General features: G+C 40.3%; 1 protein-coding gene across 10 annotated transcripts in view; it reads right to left on the bottom strand.

Moving 5' to 3' along the window:
* Nucleotides 1–19721, bottom strand: part of FRY (FRY microtubule binding protein) — a 340234-nt gene that overhangs the window by 198081 nt on the left and 122432 nt on the right. For 9 of the 10 annotated variants that reach the window (XM_042948349.1, XM_042947801.1, XM_042947961.1 and 6 more), the window contains one exon: nt 15250–15449. In XM_042948349.1, the coding sequence (XP_042804283.1) occupies nt 15250–15369 (120 nt within the window). In that variant the 5' untranslated portion in view covers nt 15370–15449. Of the gene's footprint in view, nt 1–15249; nt 15450–18873; nt 19131–19721 lie in introns of those variants that run through there. The other variant, XM_042948273.1, reaches the window with a different exon arrangement.

Raw genomic sequence — 19721 nt, 5'->3', positions numbered from 1 at the left:
TTTAATTGAACAAAAGAGCAGGCATTTTTTTTCTTTGTGAAACTATGGCAGATAGCAAGAAATATAAGATACCACCTTCTGTCATCTGTTTCTGGGTTACATTCTATTTTGTTGCTATTTTTGACTTTTTTGGTCCCAGTACACTCACTACTGGTGCATGCTACATCCATTAAGTAGACATTCAGTGTATGTGGATGGATCTTTCCTAACCTCCTCTGGGACCTTGCTCCATCAGACAGCTCCCCATCCCCCAACGTCACCCTCCCCCTCTCTGTGGGCTCTCTCAGTTATCAACATGTTTAGATCTTTTCATCGTAGTGCCTGCCTTGACCACATATCCACTGTCTTCTTTCTATGCCCTTCTCATCTTTAGCTCTTCAAGGAGTGGTCTATACATCCTGTATTCCCTTCCTCCCCTCTTCTTTTTCTTCAACCACCTGCAATCTAACTTTTCTGTCACACTAAAAATACTCTCTCTAGCGGTCCCAGTGACTTTCCAAATGACAAACCTGGTGACCATTTTTCAGTGCTTTTCTTTCAGATCTTTCAGCTGCAATGAGCTTCTCTTTTTTTCCACTTGAATCACCCCATTCTTCAGCCTTTTCTCCTCCCAACTCTTTAGGGACCCCTTCTGTGTGTCCTTCATAGGCTAGTCTTTCTCCTAAAATGTTTCTATTCCCCAGGGCTGTCCTTGGAGACTTAAAATCAGTCACGTTCTGATTTTCTTTTGTCACCACTAACATAAAACTCACATCTCAGACCCTTCTCAGACCCAATCAGATCACCTCTCATCAAAAAATTCTGTTTGTCCTTCAAAAGTTTATTTATCCCACTACTCTTTCCCTGTTCACTCCTATAAGAAGGGACAGCACAGTTTCACTCTTTAATAGTTCTTCTGGTATTCTCTAGTTCTCTCCTTGCAACCAATGTACATGGATAAGTATATATCATTTCCTAAGTAGATCAGACCTTGGACTTGAGAGTCAATCAAACCAGGATATGAATCAGAGCATCAGCCCTGACTACACCACCTTTGGTAAGTTTTATTAAATCTTTGAGTTTCAGCTTCGCTGAAGAACAATGAAGGAGACCATGAGTGTGGTGTTAAGAACACGAATCCCAGGGATAGACGGTCTGTGTTGAATGTCAGTTCCACCACTTGCTAACTGTTTGACTTTGGACAAGTTGTTTAACCTCTGTATCTATGTGAAGTAGGGTAGTAATGGTAACTACTTCCTGATGTTGACATGAAGGTTAATATTATTCAAGTATTAAGAGCAGTGTCTGGCACTCTTTACATAGACTCTATGTAAACACAAACTGTTATTATTTTTACTCACCTTCTAGGGTTAATGTGAAGATTAGTATATGCCTGAAACATGATAAACAAAAAATGATGGTCTGTCTTATTTCTCTTTGTACAATACATAGCATCAATCATTTGTTCTTGGAAGTTGAAAAATACTATCTATGTATCTATCTGTAAGCTATTATCAAAAATGCCTTATAAAACATACATGTTTTATACATTGTTATAAAGCATATATATACTTTACATAAATACTTTATATTATAAAAGTATATATAAAGGATAAATAATATACTTTATATAAAGTATATATATATACAAGTTTCCTCTCCACTGTTCAAATAATGGATTTGTACTTGGGACTATTGGACTTGGCAAAGAAATAGGCTTCACTGAAATTTGCAAATTTTGGCAAACAATGTATGTTTATACCTTGTTAGCATGATCTGTGGAGATCAAGACTTGTGCTGGTTAAAATGGTACTCAAAAACTATTTGTTGATCCAAGTGCCCATCAAAAGGTGACTAAACACACTGTGGTCTATACATTGAATAGAATTCTACTCAGTAATAAAGATGAATGACTTACTGATACAAAATAAAAGATGGATGTGTCTCAAATACATTATGCTGAGTGAAGCAAACTAGACCCAAAAGAGTACATACTGTATGGCTTCCATTTATATGAAATTCCAGAAAATGGGAATCTACACACAGATCAGTAGCTGCTGAGGCAAGGGGCGGCGTTACAGTCCATCTGCGCGAGGCACAAGGGAACTCGTCGGGATGACAAAAAGGACACAAGGGAACTCATCGGGAACTGCCTCGGGATGCGGCTGGGTTGTGTGCTGTGGACACGTGTATAAGTTTGCCAGATTCATCAAACTGTAAGCTTAAAATCCCTGCAGTTTATTGTATGCATACTGTACTGCAACGCGGATGTAAAATAAAACTCTTAATGAATGAGAAGCATCCCCGAACTGTCTGAATGGCACTGTATTTTCAGGACACCAAAGCAACTCTGACAGTTATGACTTAGCTTTAGGAATGGGAGCCACTGCCTAGTTCCCATTCTCTATTGCCATAGCGTGTCTATCCTGAACATGAACGTGGCACTGTTCGCCTTGGACAAGCTCATAATGTTATTCTGTTGGCTGGGAATCCCAGGAAACCTTGGGCAAGTAGGTATGGATCAAGCCACAGAGCTGATATTTATGAGGTGAGACACAGATCCCAGTGTCACTGGGGGAATGTGGCTTTAGGACACCTTGACTGACCAATCTGGTATGTGTGGAGCACTGTTTCAATGGGAAGGAGTGAGTGCCACACACTTTCTCATGGTGTTACCGACAGGTCAGAAGCTAACAGTGGTGAGTAGAGACCCGTTCACTCAGTGCCGCAGACGAGTCTCCTCTCGGGTGGAACTTGGTCACCCAGTGCCATCATCTGAACCAGCAGCTAGAGCGAACCCTGAGCGAAGAGGGATGCTGTCATTTCAGACCAGAATTTGCCACAAGGAGAGAAACATTTTCATTTCTGTTGAAGTTCTGCAGTGGATAAGTATCTTGAATTTTTGTTTTCTACATGAGCTAAAAGAGGCAATTTCATCGGCAACATCTTCTTCGTGATTATTGTTATGTAAAATTCATAACATACCCCATTTCGTACAACCAAATAAAGCTTCTTAGTCAAAACTTAAATGATCCAATTACTTTAGCTAAGGAAAAAAAAAAAAAAAAAACAGGTTTGGTTTTCTGGTACAATGAAAGACAAACCCAGGGGGTGAAGAGTACACAAATAAGTAGATCCCAATCCTACTTACCTACTCTATCTTTTACAGTGCTATTAAAAGACAAAGTTCTAGGGGTGCCTGGATGGCTCAGTCGGTTAAGCGTCTGACTTCGGCTCCGGTCACGATCTCACGGTTTGTGAGTTTGAGTCCCATGTCGGGCTCTGTGCTGACAGCTCAGAGCCTGGAGCCTGCTTCGGATTCTGTGTCTCCCTCACTCTCTGCCCCTCCCCTGCTCATGCTCTGTCTCTCAAACAATAAACATTCAAAAAAAAAAAAAAGACAATATTCTGGAACTAGACAGTTTGAAGGCTGTACAACTTGTGAATACTCACTAAACTGCCCTCTTTGAAAAAGTGAATTTTATGGTTTGTGAATATATCTCAATCAAAAGCAATACATACATTTTAGATCAATCAAAATCTGACTTTTCGTTGTCTTTGATTCTTGGGCATGGCTGTTGAATCATCTTGGAAAAACCTACTAGAACATTCCAGCTCCACTTTCCCCCACCACTTATGTGATTACAATTTACGAATTGAGTAGAAATCCTCAAAGGCATCATGAAACACCATCAAATAGAATACTGTATTCTACGAAATCATTCAAGCTGAAGAGTACTAGATATAAACAGTGACGATCAAAAATACCTAATAAAATGACCTCAGCATGACCTGTGGAAATCAAGACATAGGCTGATTAAAATTACTATAATGCTACAGTAAAGACTGCTGCTGCCTACACTTGTGTTAATCACTTTCAGGAATGTCAAAATGCTAAATGGAAACACAGAAATATATCACAGTGAATGTACAGATGGGCCTTCAGTGCTTATTACTATGTCATTTATTGAACTTATTATTATTGGCATTTCCTGATACTTTAAAATATGATGGGATATTTTCAAATAATCTTTTGCATTAAAATGAAGTCTCTATAAATAGTAAAAGAAGCATATAATCCAAAAAACAAAAAAACAAAACTAGCCCGAAAATAACTTGAGGAACAACCTTTCCCTGGTTTTCTGGTCTCAAGAAGAAATTTTAATAAACTTCTCATAAAGTCACTGGATATAAAAATTATGGCCTTATGAATGGATGAACAGAATTGGATACTATGAAGTTCAACTAAAAAACCTTTTTTATTATTATTATTACTTCATTATTCTTTGCATATGGTTTATTTGCTCTAAGGTTCAAGTGAACTTTTACTATCATGGTGCATTAAATTTCATTTCACTGCTAAGCGTCCAGCTTAACAACCGCAAAAGAAATGCTTTTTGTCTCTACGATTCCAAGAATATTCATAACAAGGAAAACAAACTTTAAGTTGAACAGCATACAAAAAAAAAATGAGTTTGTGAGCTCATCTGAAAGATCACTTCATTCAGCAGCTAAATGAAACCTTTCAACAATTATCTCTAGCTTTAACTACAATACTATTTTGTTTCTGGTTAGGGTGATTTTCCAGATTTCTGGTGAATGCCTTGATATATTAAGGAAGGGGTACCAGGCTGAGGTGATTTGCTAAGAAATAGCTATTTTTAACGTTATTTATTTATAATTTGGAAAATGAGTCAGTATTGTGTCTAGTAGTGGTTTCTGGGTCTCCTTTCAGGACAACGTTAATTTGATTCTATCACTCTACTCGATAGGGAGCTATATCTAGAAATTATTTTTATTCTCTTTATATTTCCCGTATTAGATTTGTTGAAGCAAGAGAGGCCTCTATTTAAAGAGGAGCTTGGCTACAAACACTAGCTGGTTGTCCTTCTGGGAAGCTGACTGGCATCCACAGTGCAGAGAGGCATTAAAGCTGGCGTTCTGCTATTTACACACCCTTAGTCAACAGACATTTGGGTAGGATAGGAAGACAGGCATAGAAGACAGTGCCGAAAAGTCACCGGCTTGATGAAGTATCATTATGAAATATCACACGGTTAAGGTTAGTGAATAGCTATCAGGCTATAAACATAACCAATTCTAATAGGTTTCATGATGATCTACCACATCAAGATACATACTTAATTAGAGGCGGTCATTCTAACCTTCCATTAGTATAGCAGCATTTCCTAATTCACAAATTTCTTAAGTATCAAAAAGGTTGCTGATTAAAAGATCTGATATTTTCTGATACCGAGAAGTCTGATGATAACTCAGGTATCGAAAGTGGCCAAACAGAGGACCATGGCTGAATTCAGTCTCTGTATGTGTCAGAGGTGAAAAAAAGGGTCTTTTATAACCACAAATAGACTATATCCTAACCTGGGTCTGTTAGCTCATTGTATCTGGTCTAAAATCAAAAGAGGAGACTAGGGTGAATGTGTATTTCACTTGCCAAAGGCCTTGATTACTTAGAGCCACAACTGAATTCACTAAAACTGCTACAACAACTCATTACATATAGTTTGTTGTTGGTGGGCTACCAGTGGACAAGGTCCCGCTCAACTTCAGGGTTAACCGGAGACTTGTCCTGATGCCAGCCTTGTGACATCAGCACTCAGGAGGAGCTGGAAGCCTGAGACACAGGGCCAAGGAACAAAGGTTTGTCAACAGACGTTACTGCCTGAACCTAAAACAACATCAGCGTGCAGTAATGCTGTCATTAACTAATTGCTTGGCCTTTCCATCTTTCTGCCAGCTGGCCGTGACTGGTATTCGCACAGGCTTGGTCTTAGGCATATTTCATTACAGATTCATGACGTGTGGTGCAATCCTGGCATCCTGGATTCTTCAAAGACTTGCACAACAAGAAGATATGTTGTGCTACCTTTAGTTTACTTTTGGTCTTACATTAAAACAGAAATTGCCTTGTTTGTTTTATGTTGGCAAGCCTGCTAGATCATGTAATGTTATGAAGTCTCCATTCCAGAACAGCACAGTTAGCATCATTATGAATAAGTGTCTCTCACCTCACACCTGTGCTCCAAGCTTAACTCAGGGATAATGTCTGGAAGATCGGGCTTGTATCTTGCCCGTTAACGACTTTGCGAGCAGGTGCTCTCAAGCAATCCCAATAATAAACCCTCCCATTGTCACATCACTGTTTATCATAAACACGTTTTGAAATATCAGAACGTGGGGGGAAGGCGAGCACTGCCCTCTTGCTCAGCCCCAGGCTCTGCTAGAGGACAGGATGAAAGTTAGGTGTGTTTTTTTCCCTTTTCCAGGTTTCAAAGTTGAGAATAAATTACTTGCTCTCTGAGTAAGTCTTGGGAAAATGAGAATTTCTTGTTCTTTTTGTTGACATTTTATGCCGATAGACCACAGATCTAGATGAAACCCCCAGCCCAATATCCAATTTAGTTTCCCCTGAATCTCCTTGCAAGGATACCAGAAGCTTAAACCAGAGTGGATTCACTTAATGCATCCAGAGATGTGAATAATTGATGCTTGTATTTCATTTATTATATACATTAGAGCTAAAACTGCACCTGATTGTTAACATTTCATAGAGGAGACAACAATGAGGGATCGCATTTAAATGCTTTGTTGGAGGCATAGGCTGGCAACAGGGCTGCGATAAAAAAATCAAGTTTCTTGTCTGTTGGCCAAATTAGAGGGAGGAGAGTGGACGAAAGAGGCAGCCTGAGAAGTGTGGTTGAAAATTCTTGAACTTCCAGTTATAATGTAACTAAGTCCTGGGGATGTCATGTACAGCACGGCAACTGTAGTAACAACACGTATTGTAGATTTAAAAGTTGCTACCAAGGTAGATCTTAATAGTTCTCATTGCTAGGAAAAATCTTTGTAACTGCGTGGTGATGGTTGTTACTACACCTATCGTGGTGATCATTTTGCAATATACACATATATCAAATCATATGTTATACACCTAAAACTAATACCAATTTGCCTAAAATGAATTCACCTAAAACTAATACAATGTTATATATGTCAATGATATCTCAATAAAATGCGGTGGGGAGGAGGGGAAGAAAATCAGTTTGAACTGACGACTAACTTTAAGAAAATTAGATCGTTCTCTCTCTGAGGTTTGCAATAAATGTAAACACATGAATGGGAAAAAGAAAGTTCTTGAAATTTTCTGAACTTGCTTTACTTCGTTGACTAATCCAGCCTTTCCCAATTTGGGCCACTGGCTTCACAGTGTGGCCTGGCACGATGATGTTCCTACTTGTTTCTGAGACCCCGACCCTCAAGAACTCAGTACGTTTTCCTCTCGGAAAGCTTTTGAAAACCATTCTGTGTAGGCTCAGCTCAAATCCCTGATTTCATTTTCTAGGTTTTCGCAATTTATATCCAAGTAAGCCTCCAGTATTTTTCTAGAGACACAGTGAGATAGTGGGGTGCTGTCTTCTCTTGTATACTTTCTTTGTTTGCTTCTGTCGCCTCCCAGAGTACAAGTCCCTAAAGGATCCAGACCAGGTCTGCTTAAACCAGCTTTGGTTGTCCTCTCATAGCCATGGAAGATTTTAGGACAACCATCTGATAGTAACAGTGAATGGCCAACAGCAGGCATCGAATCACTCTGCTGAAGCATCTATTCCTTTTTAAAAAATGTTTATTTATTTTGAAAGAGAGAGAGCGAGAGAGCGCACATGAGCAGGGGAGGGGAAGAGAGAGGGATAAAGAGACCCCCAAACAGGCTCAGCACAGAGTCCAACATGGGGCTTGATCTCATGAACCATGAGATCATGACCTGAGCTGAAATTAAGAGTTGGATGCTCAACCCACTAAGCCACCCAGGCTCCCCCTCTATTCCTTTGGAATGAACACAGTGAGGAAGTAGCAGGCTGGCCGCCAAAGAAATATACCAGAAGATTTGGTTGGTTGATACAAGTTCTTCAATGATGATGGTGATGACTGAGCACTTAGCGGATGCTAAGGATTACACCAGGAGCTCCACACATTCCCTCTAACCCTCTCGACTGTTCTATGTGCTAGGAGTACATCACATTACTCGAATTTTGCAAATGATAAAAAAGGGAGATTGACTGGCTCCAGGCCACATGACACTAAAGAGGTTGAATCAAGATTCAAATTCAGATCAGACTGAATGAAAAGTTGTTTTGTCTTTGACTTTATCCACTCTTGTCCATTAAATAAACAAAGTCAAGATTATGGGTGCTTTTGCTTTTGAAAAGCTGGAGAGTCTTGTTTTTGGAAGAGTTTATTGAGAAGGTAATTGCCTGTGACTACAGTGACAGATGCTATATAAATGGAGAGACTCCTAGATAATGAGAATATATATTCTGAGACTGTGTCCAACTGCTAAGAGTCAACCCACCTCTCCTCTTCACATATTGCTAAGGTGAAGCAGGTGACCATATCAATGAAAAATGAGGTATCCTTAGATGCCCCAAGGCAGAAGGCTGAGAATCAGTGTTAGTTATACTTAGCAGATTTGAGGGTATCACCTGCTAAGGAGTACAAAGGACAAAACAAAATCCATTATTATCAGTTTAGAGGTTGGCAAAATGACCCTGAGAAGCACAGGTTCTTACAAAGACATTCCTTTTAAGCTACTATATTAACTTTTCTATCTATTCACCCATCTATCCATTCACTTATTCATACACTCATTCATTTATTCAAAAACTATTTACTGTCTACTGTATATAAAGCAGAGTCCTAGATATGGGGACCTGCTGTGTGTGTGTGTGTGTGTGTGTGTGTGTGTGTGTGTGTGTATGTAAAGATGAATCAGACACAATTATTGCCTCTAAGGAACTTACTGACTAGCATAATGTTTAACTTTACAAAATCTGTATCCCCCATCCACCCGCCATAAAAATATACATACATATACATTTACATTATGGGCTGGTATACATACACATGACTCAAATTTTTGTTAAGCAATATTTACCCTTCATACCTATACCATACTCTAATATTTTCTATTCTGGCCTACTTTAGTATTCTATTTCAATAAAGACAGTGCAGTTTGCATGAGAGAATGATACAGTGCTTCAGACAGAGATTTATAGGTGTGTATATCCACATTTGCACAGTTGTATGGAGTCAGCAGGAAAGAAACCAAGTAAACCTTTTTGATGACGAGGTACTGAGAAGTACCCCAGGTGGGACCTGGAAAGATGGGATGAAAGACAGCCAGGAGGAAGAGATCAGTGGCCATCTAGGAAGGAGGCAGAGAAGCACAGAAGTGAAACATGGGTTCATAGAGGTGGAGGGGGGAAGAAAGACAGGTGGTCTTTCAAAGAGTGAAAGGGTGTGAAATGAAGGTTTCGACCAAGAAAATTAAAGGCCCAGGGTTGTACTTAGGGAAGATTCATCAGATAGGATCAGAAGAGAAAGAATTGGCGACAGTCTTTCAACTCTTTGTTTTACTCATTTTGCAACCCCCCCCCCCCGCCCCCACCAACCTTGCCATGGGAACTTCTGCATGCACATGAACCTCACAGTGCAAAGGCCCACCCTCATCTGCATGAGAAGCAAACCAAGAATCCAGCAGAAGACTGGCAGGAAAGTGGAGTAAGAAAACTCAAAATCTCACATGCTATATAAGTACTTGGAAATGATGAGTGAAATTTATGATTCTTTCAAAATGCCGAAGTAAGTACACAAGAAATGAGAAGGGAAATTAAAAGCAAGAAGTTATGAGGTGACATGGTAGCTGTCCTGGGAGAGGATTACTGGTCTCATTAGCCTACAGGCCTTTTTTGTTGTCTACTTGGGGACAGGAAACAAAGCTGTGGGCCTTTGAGAGGTGGGACATTGGAAATAAGACACTTAAGTCTAGTTCTAAGCAATGAAACAATGGGCAGGGGAAAATCTATCCACTGGCACAGGAAGATGAAAAGATGTTCCGGCAGTCCCCGCCTGGATTCTGGGTAACAACAACAACAACAACAACAACAACAACACCTTCCCTGAGAATTTGAAATCATAGTCCCAAGTACTACATGAGTTTGGGGTTTGCTTTTATCACCTTCTAGATACATAAACTCCCAAGCCAACATAATATTTGGCCCCAGATAATGATAACTCTGGGACTAATCTAAAGAGGACACAGAGGTGTCTAGGTGGCTCAGTCTGTTAAGTATCCTACTCTTGATTTTGGCTCAGGTCATATTTCACAGTTCATAGGATCAAGCCCCAAGTTGGGCTCTGTGCTGGCAGCATGGAGCCTGCTTGGGATTCCTTCTCTCCCTTTCTCTCTGTCCCTCCTCCACTCACCTTCTCTCTCTCTCTCTCTCTCTCTCTCTCCTTCTCTCTCAAAATAAATAATCATTAAAAAAATAAAAAATAAAAGAAGACACACAAAAAATGTACGTTTAAGGTGATCAAAAACATAGAATAGAAACTGTAAACTTAAGAAAGAAACAAAATACACCTAAATAGATTTTAAAAGACAAGCAAACAGCACTCCCAGAAATGAAAAATACAGTAACCAAAATTATAATTCTTAATAGGCAAGTTAAACAACAGATTAGACATAGCTCAAGAAAGTATTAATGAATTGTAGATAGGCCCGAGAAAATTACTCAGACTGCAGTAGCAAGAGATAAAAATAATAAAAGAAGGGTAAAAAGATATGAAATACAGTATGAGAATGTCTAATATATATTTAATAGGGATGCAAGAAAAAGAGAAGAGGGAAAATGGAAGAATGGCAACATTCAAATAATTAATAACTAAGAGTTTTCCAGAACTGATGAAAGACATAAACCATCAATTCAAGAAGCATGAGAGTCTCCAACAAGAAAATAAATATAATGCCACATCTAAACACAGTGTAGTGAAACTTAAAAACACCATAGACAAAGAGAAAAACCATAAAAGCAAACGCAACAAAAATCAATAATCCAGAAATAACAAGTCAACCAAAGACTTTCCCCTAGCAGTGATAGTGGCAACATAGTGAAATATATCACCAAAAGTCTAGAGGGAGAATAAATGTCAAAGTAGAATTCTATTCCCAGCTGAACTATTACTGATAGCTGAGGGATAAATAAAGACCTCTTAGATAAATAAGACTGAGTGATTTACCACCCACTGACTCTTACTTAAATAATTACAGAAAACATACTTTGGGAAGAAGAAAATTTATGTATTTATTTAAAAAAATATTTTTTTAAAGTTTATTTATTTTTTGAGAGAGAAATAAAGTGTGCACAAGTGGGGGAGTGGAAGAGAGAGAGAGGGAGACACAGAATTGGAAGCAGGCTCCAGGCTCTGAGCTGTCAGCACAGAGACTGATGGGGGGCTCAAACTGCTGAACTGTGAGATCATGACCTGAACCAAAGTTGGACGTAACCGACTGAGTCACCCAGGGGCCTTGGGAAGAAGAAAATGTAAACAGAGGGAAAGAGTAGGAGACAAAAGGAATGAACATCCGTATTATTTTTTTCTATACTTTTTAAAATTTGAAATAAAAATTTTAAAAAGCCACAGATAATCCAAGTTAGCTTGTTTAAGACACTTGGCATGGGAAAGGTAAAATAATGGTAGGACTGGGCAAAAGCAAATGCTATCAACTAAGCCCATGAAGTGGGGCGCCTGGGCGGCTCAGTCGATTAAGTGTCCAACTTGACTTCAGCTCAGGTCATGATCTCACGGTTCATGAGGTTGAGCCCTCACGTTGGGCTCCGCACTGACAGCTTGGAGCCTGTTTGGGACTCCCTCTCTCCCTCTCTCACTGCCTCTCCTCTCTTTTCTCTCTCAAAAATAAATAAATAAACTTAAAAAAAAAAAAAACTAACCCCATGAAGCAATAAAAGTAGAGTAAAATTACTGACTAATCCACAAATATTAATAGATATGACCTGAGCATCTTTTGAGCACAAGGAACAATACTGCTAAACTAGTGAAGAATGTTTGCAAAGAAAAACAAGCTAAAATGTAATTTTGGTAGAATATTTTTCCTTCCTGTCTTTTATTTTCATTAAAGTTAGCTATTTGGACATTGGAAACTCATAGATACAACTTTAATTTTGATGTTGTGTATAACTGATCCCACGCAGGCTGATGTGGAATTTTGAAGAACTTAGTCTTTTGAAAGTAAACTGAAAAACAGAGATTCCTGAGTATTGCCATAAGTAATAAATCTCTACTTCCAACTTTTTGAAATTTACCCTTACCATTCCCCTACAAGTTCCAATTACATTAAAGAAAAAGAAAACAACTTTGTGCTTTGATACAAAGCTACATAAACTCAGGCTTTTAAAGGATTCAATGTCTTTCAAATAGACCTATCTGAGCAAGAGAAATAGTAGTGAGCCTTTATTGGAATTCACTTTAAATGTATTCTACGAACATCAAAAATAACACCTCTTGGGGTGCCTGGGTGGCTCAGTCAGTTAAATGTTTGACTCTTGATCTCCGCTCAGGTCATGATCTCCTGGTTTGTGAATTCGAGCCCCGTGTTGGGCTCTGTGTGGGCAGTGTGGAGTCTGCTTGGGACTCTGTCTCTGTCTCTGTCTCTCTCTCTGCTCCTCCCATGCTCACGCTCCCTCTCTCTCTCTCTCTCAAATAACGCTCCCTCTCTCTCTCTCTCAAATAACGCTCCCTCTCTCTCTCTCTCTCAAAAAAAATAAATAACACCTCTTGCTATGGCTACAGAACTAACAAATGCACAGTAACATTTTTTGAATCCAGCAGTGAGCTGCAAAATCGACTCACGTGTATGGCCCCGTAAGTGCACAAGTACAAGGACAAAAATTACTAAGCATTTTTCAGCAGACCAGAAACGGATATGGCACGGAAGCTTACGTCTCTGCCAAAAAGTACAGGGGGAAATAAATAGCCCCTTTTTATGAAAAGCAACAATACTGAAATTTGACTGATACATTTCTTGAACATAATGTTCTTCTACCTGGCACTCAGCATCCAGTGGCCTGTCACTCTAGGCCCACAATAAAGATTTGCTGGTGAAAAGGACTTACACTTTTTCTTTCCCATTTTTCCTGTTTAGGGACGTTTAAGGCGTCTCACTGAAAGGAACAAAATTGTCTACCTCTAATTAAAAGAATGCTATGGCACATAGTAGATTTTTAGACATGACGTTTACTCCAAAAAGAAAATGCCATCCAAACAAATGCCAAGCTGAGTGAAGAAAAAGTTAGCCCCAAACTACCCCACTTAATAAAGTTTCAAATAATGGCATTTAAACTATTATTTTGGAAAAAGGGATGGCTCAAAAGATGTCAGGGCCTAGTCTTAGCATCTCTTTAAACTTTGGTACAACTTCCCAGCTCCTTAGGGAAATGCACTATGACAAACAATTTCAGAGACCCTGATCTGCCACAGTGAAGGAATAACTCCTCCTTGTGCCTTACTGCTCTCTCCTCCTTAAACTCCCCTGTGACCTCTGGACCCAAGCTGGCTTCCCACCCTCTGCCAGGGGAGGGAGTCCGGGCAGCCTCAGAATCTACCCAGGCGCTCAGAGGGTTCCAGGGATCAGCACAATTTGGGGCAATGAGAATTTGGGTACTTGATCTTTGGCCAGTTTAAGTTACAGGAGAGCCCTGTGTTGGTTGGTTGTAAGACATTAAAGAAGGTATCTTCACGTGAGGACGTCCACGTAAAGATGCAACAGAGTGTAGAGGGTTCAGAGGAGGGCTCTGAAGGTACTAGGCTTGAGTTCATATCAACACTGTGTGGCCTTAGGCAACTACTTCGCCCTCTCTGTGCCAACGTTTCCATCTGTAAATGGGGATATAAATACTACCTACCTGAGGTTATTGTAAAGGTTAAAGGAGACACTAAATGAAACACAGTGCCAGGCACATAGTAAGTACTCCAGAAATATTAGCTATTATTAGCAGAAAGAGTAGCAGAAAAATAAATTTCAAAAATAAGTGAATGTGGAAAAGGTACCGTACTGAGGTTTAAATGATTAAAACTATAAAACCAAGAAACATTCCCTAATAGGAAGGTAGAATTCATAAAGATAACCTCCACTGATCTAATAAAAACTTTAAAATGCAAAATTTGTAACCGTCAGGCAACCATATACTTAACAAATATTCTTGAATTTTGTTTCCCAACTCTTCAATTGTGATTCTTACAAAGGTCATTTTTAACAGATGATGTCGAACATCATCTGCTATGTATTTGTTTAGAGACTTGTTGTGGGTTTAACACCATCATACTTAATTATTTTAAGCTCTGGTGCTGCAAAGCAAACCTCTCAGCGTCTTCTTATGCCCCAGGATCCTCTCAGGAGGTACAAAGCCGAGCTTCATAGAAAAAGCTGTGTCACTCTGGATTCCTTGCCTTTTCTCCTACTGTGTTTCTCCCGCCAAGGTCAGAAAACAAGTAATCTGAATCTGCCCATTGGCCTTTCTTCCTTCCTGACTGTCCTTTTGAGGTTCAGTACTCTGTCTTTAGAGCCCTTGTTAGAGCAATTAACATAAGGCTGAAACACATGCCTTATTTTGTAGCAGAATCATCTGCAAAGAAAGATACTGACGTCCACGGACATTATCTGTCTAATAAGGGACCTAAAGGTAAGTGAGCCGAGGATCTCCTGTCCTCCGACTTTCAGAAAACAAAGAGGTGTTTCTAAATGACTCACCAAATAACTTCTTCAGACAATAGATCGCTGAGACCCAAGTTCTCAAACTGGAAGTCCAGGAAGCCACTTGAAGAATGATTTTTTTTTCTCATTTACTTTAAAAACAGACAAAAGATTCCGACTCAAGTATAAATGCGTGGCAGGGACTCTGAACACAGTTTTTCTAGGACTCACACTTCCTGTTGTTAAATTATGCTTATTACTGTTCAAATGCAGTAATGAAACATGCCACGGAAATGTATTTGCTAAGGATTCTTTTAAAGTCCTTGACTGTCATTTTTTTTTAAGTTTATTTATTTTGAGAGAGAGAGCATGAGTGGGGGAGGGACAGAGAGAGAGAGAAAGACAGAGAGAATCCCAAGCAGGCTTCACACTGTCAGTGCAGAGCCTACAAACCGTGGGATCATGACCTGAGCCGCGATCAAGAGCTGGAGTCTCAACTGACTAAGCCACCGAGGCGCCCCTCTCATTTTTTTCCCCTCTAAATCGGGAAACTTAATCATAATCTTTAAAAAAAAAAATCACCTGTGGAATCAAAAACATCTTTGGAAATCTGGGGGAAAACAATCCATCTTTCCTCAGAGCTTTAAAGTCTACTATATTTAGTATAAAGACGAATTGAAACAGGTGTCGTGGCGCATACTCACCAGAGGCTCTGCCATGATGATGCGAATCTTGCGCTCAGCCTGAGTGGTAAAGTTGACGAATAAACTCTTGAGGACATATTCTCCTGGTTTGCTGTCTGGGTCCACGTTGATGGGTAACATGGTCGGCGGCCCTTTCTCTCTCTGTGTGCCAGAAACAGGTGGAACCGGAGGCTTGATATAACCGTTGCCAACTGGAGAAGCTGAAAAATACAACAGATGTTCTTACCGGCTGAAAATAACATCCTAAGTATCCAGATTGGCTGTATTAAGCCATCAACGTACGGATATGAATCATATGAAGAATGCTGCATTTGATGTCATAACCTGGCCGTGTTCTTTGGGAATGGTGTCAGGGGCACTTGAGTGGCTCAGTTGGTTAAGTGTGTAACTTCAGCTCAGGTCACGATCTCACGGTTGGTGGGTTCAAGCCCCGCATCTGGCTCTGTGCGGACAGCTCAGAGCCTGGAGCCTGCTTCAGATTCTGGGTCTCCCTCTCTCTCTGCCCTTCCCCAACTTGTGCACTCTCTCTCTCTCTCTCTGCCTCTCTGTCTCTCTCTCTCTCTCAAAAATAAATTAATTAATTAAAAAAAGGAATGGTGTCAGAATGTAATTATTTTGATTACATTAAGTTTGCAGTATGCCATGTTTGATAATCTCAAAGTATTTCTGGTTATTGCATTGCTTTAGGTAAACTATGTTTCTTTTTTAAAGTTTTTAACGTTTACTTTTGAGAGAGAGAGACAGAGTGCAAGTGGGGGGGGGGGGGCAGAGAGAGAGGGAGACACAGAACCCAAAGCAGGTTCCAGGCTCTGAGCTGTCAACACAGAGCCCAATGTGGGGCTCGAACTCATGAACCATGAGATCATGACCTGAGCTGAAGTTGGATGCCCAACCCACTGAGCCACCCAGATGCCCCTAGGTGAATTATGTTGTAAGCATACAACATAATTGTTGATGTTGAATTATGAATCCTACAACATTTAAGATGTTTTTTGCTTGTTTTTTATGTGCCAGGGAAATGGACTAAGAAAATGTATATGGAAAAAAAGTGATTTCCTGTCCTGGTTTTCCTAATGGCCAGGAGCTCTCCGTGCTTCATTCTAAACAAAGAAAAGACTTCTGGGGTGGTGACTTCCAGAAGTTTCCATGACCCAGAAGTTTCAGAAGCCCATTTGGCTCTTGCTCCTGAAAGAGATGCCCCTCTTGAAAGATTAAAGGCTCAGGCAGTGCCCCATCTATGCCATCCGAGATGTGCATTTGACTTTTCACTCACGCCACCATTTGGCTCAAGTTGGGATACCTCTCCTCACCTCTTCCAAAATGTGCAGGTTCCCTGCTTGGATTAGATCTTGAACAGAGGCAGCTGTGAGAGTCCCTAGTGAGTGGCCTCCTTTTAGAATGCAACAGAGTCAGACAAGTATTTTAATTTGATAGAGAAAGCAATTTTTATTCGTAAATGAAAATTTCACGTCTCTCTACTTTTTACTGTACTTTGGCACGTCAAACTCTAACATGCGCTATCTCCTTCCACCTAAGTACTTGTGACACGGTTGGTCATGATAGCCAATGAAAGAAATGTTGAGTTAAGTGGCTTAGGACAGGATGATGATAAAGTAACTTTTTTAAAGTTTATTTATTTATCTTGAGAAAGAGAGAACAGGGGAGGAGCAGAGAGAGAGAGAGAAAATCCCAAGCAGACTCCACACCGTCAGCATAGAGCCCAATGCGGGGCTCGATCTCACGAACTGCGAGGTCATGACCTGAGCCAAAATCAAGAGTTGGACGCTTAACCAACTGAGCCACCCAGGTGCCCCAATAAAGTAGACTTTTAAAAGGAAGACTCTCCAGCTCAGGGTGGCTGAATACGGAGATTAAAGAAAAGATGAAGAAAAAAGGGGACTTCATTTGGATGCTGGTTTGGATCGTAAGAGAAGGGTGGCCTGTCACTGATAATGAAAGAGGGAAAAAGTTCTCCAGGAAAGCTGAATACTTTTCTCAAAACTGAAAATAAACTCAAGTCTTCTCTTCCCTTCTTTCTATCCCAAGTAAAATTCTGAGGAAGCCAATGAAAAATTGTATTTATTTTATCGGATGACAAACACGTCCTTGTGTTAGGGTCTATCTCCTCTTTCTCTATGCTTTCTCTCTAATCCATTCGACCTGCCACACAGTTGAGGGGTCCCTTACATCTGGAGGATCTTCCCATATCTCAACTACCACCACACTTTATGGCTTCTCAAGTTATAAAACTAAAACATGTTTTATGTATATTATTCCATTTCTTCTCCATTCTTATGAGCTCCATCCTGGTCCAGGCCTTTGGAAACTTACGGCTCAATTACTATAGCAGCCTCTGTGCTGACTTTATTTCATTCCTTTCATATACCAAATTTTTCTTTACCATGGCTTTACATTTTTTTTTCAGTTTATTTATTTATTTTGAGAAAGACAGAGACTACGTGAGCAGAGGAGGGCTAGAGAGAGAGGGAGAGAGAGAGAGAGAGAGAGAGAGAGCGTCCCAAGCAGGCTCCACACCATCAGTGCAGAGCCAACACGGGGCTTGAACTCACGAAACCATAAGATCATGGCCTGAGCAGAAACCAAGAGTTAGACGCTTAACCAACTGAGTCACCCAGGTGCCCCTTCACCATGGCTGTAATTATAACTTTTTTTTTTCCTCAAGATTTTCACTGGCTCTTAATTACCATCCAGCCTTCACACATGGTCTGGTTTTGATAGCCTTCAGCAGTTTGCTTCCACCCTGTCCCCAAGCCAGGCTGATACCCTGGCTGGCCCAGGAGCACACTCTTCTTCCCTATGCCTTCCTCCTTTCTCTCTTCCTGCTCCTTTCCACTCTTCTCTGATCATCTAACTCTCTTGTCCTTTCAGAGCCACGTGTAGATCGATCTCCACAAAACCTACCTCCACCTGCCCACTCTTCCCTGGTAAGTCTGTATTACCAGATTTAGACACTTAACTCATGTTCTTTGGCCTTTTACATCCTACATTACCTAAGAAAGACTCAGAAGATAGCTGACAAGAGAAGTAATTATCAGTTGGTCACACAGTTTTGCCAAGGCTTGGCCCCGTAACTGAACCATATACTCTTCTCCGTGTTATCCTCTGAAAGTTCCCGAATAAGACTGTAGCCTCCTAGTCTAATACAGAGTTCTTTATACAGATAATACTCAGTAGATCGCCTTAAATAACTACCTGAAATGACACCTTACTTTATTTCTGTACATCTTGACTCATAGGGAGGGAGCTCTCAGAGACGAATCAGTAGTTAGAGTCATTAAAGGGAGAGGGTGCAGTATTTGCAAGGAAGAGTCATTAGTTAAACAGCACTTGAAGCTGCTTCCTAAAAGGCATGATTGATTCTAATCGGACATATTCAAAATCAGGTGATGCAAATGAAGTTCTGGCCACTCCTCTGCCTTTACCTGCTTCTCCTCAGTGCAGGTGCCTTTTGGAAATGGGAAGCCTGGGATCCCAAGACCAACTCAATAAAGGGACTAAGGTCTCCACGAGGTATTTTCCTCATGTTTCCAGGGCATTGTGCCATAGGGCTGGAGATTGGAATAGAAACTGAGAAAGTCTAAGTGAAGGACAATCTTTCATTACCTTTAGTTTTCCACAGGATTTAATCCATTTCTAGAAGACAGCACTAATCAGCTTGATGTAATACGTAATTGCAAGATCAGATCCATAATTAAAAGACTCTGGGGCCTAAAAGTCCCGACCCCAGTGAGAGAAATTTCAAGAGTGACCTCCGGCAGTCTTCTGAAATGTTGCGTCTTGAACCAGATAGCTGAACTCCAGATACCAGGATGTGTCTCTGATGAATATTCCATTTAAACGGCCAAGGTACCAATTCACTGCTGTCATAAAAAAAAGTTAGTCACCTGTACCTCAGAGCCAGACATCCTTGTGAGTGCAAGAGTCTACACAGCCTTGGAGAGGAACTATCCTAGCCCAGCAGAGCCCTGTGGCAGAGCTGAAAGAGATTCAAGGGGAGGGCGCCCATCATTCCTGTTTTAAACAGATCAGCGGGGCACATAGAGATGCAGTAAAATTTAATGGGATAAATGTCCTTGAACGAGACCCACTCTGTTTTAATAGCTCTCTGTATCCTACCATAATTGATTCATAACAAATCCTAGCCTTTTGTCGGAATAATTTTCAAAAGTAAACATATGATGTAGCACCTTTCAGGAGCTCAGTTATTTGGTGACAATACATATTCCCTGGTAGTCAAAATTGAGTCACAAAGTCTCTACTAGTCTAAATATGAGAACATTACCACTAGAAAACATCATTAGATTTTTCCCTGTGTACTGGCTTTTAATCTACACATAATTAAGATCCACTGCCCAGTTTTGAAGTTCACAGTAGTCTGGAAACAGAAAATTACAAGGAAAGATGCAACATCTTGGGTAGAAACTCTAATAGCAAAAGAAGGCCGGGGGGAA

Source organism: Panthera leo, chromosome A1 (genome assembly GCF_018350215.1).
Source record: "Panthera leo isolate Ple1 chromosome A1, P.leo_Ple1_pat1.1, whole genome shotgun sequence".
NCBI lineage: Eukaryota > Metazoa > Chordata > Mammalia > Carnivora > Felidae > Panthera > Panthera leo.
This window is presented reverse-complemented; position numbering and strand designations above follow the sequence as displayed.